The sequence below is a fragment of the Gavialis gangeticus genome, unplaced genomic scaffold, assembly GCF_001723915.1.
Source record: "Gavialis gangeticus isolate Ggan-Ray unplaced genomic scaffold, GavGan_comp1, whole genome shotgun sequence".
Lineage (NCBI taxonomy): Eukaryota > Metazoa > Chordata > Crocodylia > Gavialidae > Gavialis > Gavialis gangeticus.
Window position 1 is genome coordinate 53,329,805 of NW_017729025.1, and position 3,247 is coordinate 53,333,051.

Genomic DNA, 3,247 nt, shown 5'->3' on the forward strand with positions numbered 1-3,247 from the left:
CGTAGCTGAAGCCGGATTCCCACGTGCTGCTGGGGACAGGAGGAGCCTGGCTGGGTCTGCACCGACCCGCAGAAGCGGCGGCCGAGCCGTGCGCCGCTCGGGACTGATGGGCGCAGGCAGGGGAAAGTGCAGCCGAGCCCCTGCCACTCCGGCCAGGCCCGTCTTGTCCTGAGCAGCACATGGCTCCGCCGCCAATTCTGCTGGCTGGTGCCGACTCAGCTGGGCTCCTTCTGTCCCCAGCAGCACGTGGGAATCCGGCTTCAGCCGCATGCTGCTCCGGATGGGACAGACCTGCCCGGGTCGGCACCAGCCAGCAGAAGTGGCGGCGGAGCCGTGTGCTGCTCGGGACTGAGCAGCGCAGGTAGGGGGAAAGTGCAGCTGAGCCCCTGCTGCTCCGGCTGGGCTCATCCTGAGGTTCGTTTCATGTTTGTAAAATGCTTGGAGAGCCCCACATAGATGCACTGCATAGAAATGCAAACTATATTTTGACTTATTTGGTTGGCACCTTGGGCTGAGATTTTCAAAGCTGAGTCCAAAGGCCAACTTCCATTAAAATGAATGGGATTTAGAGGGCTCCAAATCTTTTATAACAACTTTGTAACATGCCTATCTACCCCTTTTTACAAATCTCAGCCATAGTTTGGAAGCTCAGCCAAAGAACATAAGAGCATAAAAAGTGCTATGCTTGGTCCACCGCATGGTTCACCTAGCTCAGTATCCTGTCCCGAACAGTGGCAGAGGTGGATACTGCAGACGGAGAGTTTTGACCTGGTTAGCCCCATTTCATTGTCACTTCTTGCAACTTCATTGGTGTCAAAGATCACGTGACATCACTTCCTGATGTGATACCACTTCCTGTGAGGTCTTTGAATATGGCTCGTGGGCCCACTGGGTTATAAAAAGTTTGTGATCCGGCCCCACATTGAAAAAGGTTGGACACCCCGGCTTAGAATCTAACGCTGTGGATTAGCGACCTCAGTACAAAATAAGAGTTTGCATCTGAGAGTTCCTGACACCTCTTGGTTGTCTAATAAACCAGGGGGTTCAACCTTTTTGGATCAGTGTACCCCTGGTGGCTGGACATGAAGCAGTGTACCCCGGTGGTGGAGCACGGGAGGGAGGGGTGGCAGCATGCAGCTGAACGTGGAGTGTCGGCAGCTGCGGTGTGCAAGTTTCCTCACTCCCTGCATCCAGCTGGGCGGGCAGCGCCTGTGCAGCAGTGCAGGATAGTGCACAGTGGTGCTCCATCCCCACCCGCCTGCACATAACCCCTAGGGCCTTCTCAAATACCCCCAGTTGACAACTTGAGTAGTAAACCAATACTGAAATGTCATCTTGTCCTAATCCCTCAGTTCAATTAAACTGCTGGCCTTTTCTCTGTGGAAGCAGTTTAGGATCTTTTAATGGGTGCAGTCCCAACCCACATGGATTTTAATCTAATCGGATCTCTCAAATTAAGTGGGATTAGGTTGTTCATTATTTGGCGGGGGGGCGGCGGGTTGGGTGGAGAGGGGGAAGGGGAGTGTGGGACTGTTTCTCAAAGAAACCCCTGCTGATGATTCGGTTAGGAGTATTTTTTCCTTTGGATCAAGACTAAACCAACATGCAGTGTAGTACTTTGGTGCAGAAGGTGCTACTTGTAAGACTGTGATTGACATTACAAGGCTCACTAACATAAAAGATTGCCCAATGCTTTTCTCCCAAACAAGGGTGATGCCCTAGTATCCTGCTCAGTCCATCAAATCAGTTCTCACTCCTAACAGTCTCTCTTCAGTCTCAGTTATAATATTCTTGACTTCCAGCCCTCAGCTCCCTTACTGTTCAGTGCTGCTTGCACCAACTGTGCCATTTGTAACTCTTTCAAGTACATGTGGAGGGGAGTGGGGGAGTTTTAGAATCACAACACTGAACTGAGGATGAGTTCGGTGCCTGGCAGTGTCCCAAAGGCGTTTCTCTAGGAGCAAGTGTTTATGTGCAAGCTCTTCAGGGAAGAGACTACACATGGCTGAGCACAGTGTGCACACTAAACAAGAGTAGTAAAGCACCTTTTCTTTAATATGAAGAAGATTGGACAGCCAGAGACACAGCAAAAGAATCGGTTTGTCCAGTAGCTTGATCTGTTTTTGAGGGAGGAATTATAGCATGTGGCTCTGTTTCTGCTTCTTGGATGCACGGGGAAATGGTGAGATTGTCTGCGTTCACATCAGTTTTGGCTTTTTGCAAAGATGCAGTTATAGCATATGGTTTCAGTCCTGCTTCACGGACAAACTGGGAGAAGGTGAGGGCATCTGCTGTCTTGCCAGTTGGGGCTTTGCGTTCTAGAAACAAGCCCATGTTGTCCCTGTAGGGGAGGGCAATGCTTCTGCTCCAGAGGGGCTCTGTAATCCCCAGCAGCTCCCGCACATGCCTTGAAATCTCCTGCAATGCAAGAATTTGGAACATCAGGGATCCTGACCTCGGGGCAGTGGCTAAAGCAGAAAAACTCTGTACTGCCCAGTAGTGCTGACAGGGACTCCTACACACTCTGATTTGATAACAGTTCTCCTTCATGCTCTGAAATGAAGCAAACAAAGAGCCCGGAGTGCAGGTGAGATTAGGAGAGTGCCAATGGAAGAATAAATTCTGATAATCTCACAGGTTTATTCCATCTGTTTGAGTCAGATCTGCTGCCTAAAGTGCCACAAGTGGCTGTTGATTGGTTTCTTTGATGCCTATTGGCATTTGCAGAGCAAGCACAGCTCTAGGGGAGTGAACTTCATGCTATTTTGTCTACTACAGAAGAATTGGCAAGGTTTGTTAAGTTTATGGTTGTCAAATGTCAATGGGCCATCCTGATTTATCAATAGGGACCTACTTAATTCATAGTTTTGCAGAAACAGTGAAATCTGGGATTGTCCATGAAATCAACAACAGAGAAAAACTTAATAAAAATAAAATGCTGGCGCCGGTGGTCCTCACTGCTGGGAAGGGAAGGCTCCAGCTAGCTGGGCAGCATGAAGGGCTGCAGACAAGATGGCAGCTGCCCCCTTGTCTCTTCTTCCCTTGGGGCCTCTCTGTCAAGGAGCACTGAGGGGCAGGGCCCCACGATGGGCAGCCAGCAATCAAGATGGTGGCCACCCCCTCATCCCTCGTGCCCCCCAGGGCCTCTCTGCCAATCTATGCTGAGGGGCGGGGCTGCCACAAAATGATCCCAGAATTGGAAATTTACACCACAATCAGCCTGTGAAAATTGGCACGTCCCCCAGTG

The 3,247-nt window shown here is 50.4% G+C and overlaps 1 protein-coding gene across 1 annotated transcript in view; it reads right to left on the reverse strand.

Moving 5' to 3' along the window:
• Nucleotides 1-2,032: 2,032 nt before the first annotated feature.
• SAMD15 (sterile alpha motif domain containing 15) overlaps nucleotides 2,033-3,247 on the reverse strand; it is a 10,968-nt gene continuing 9,753 nt past the window's right edge. The window contains exon 2 of the mRNA XM_019518740.1: nucleotides 2,033-2,418. Coding sequence (XP_019374285.1) covers nucleotides 2,053-2,418 — 366 coding nt within the window. The 3' untranslated portion in view covers nucleotides 2,033-2,052. The remainder of the gene's footprint in view (nucleotides 2,419-3,247) is intronic.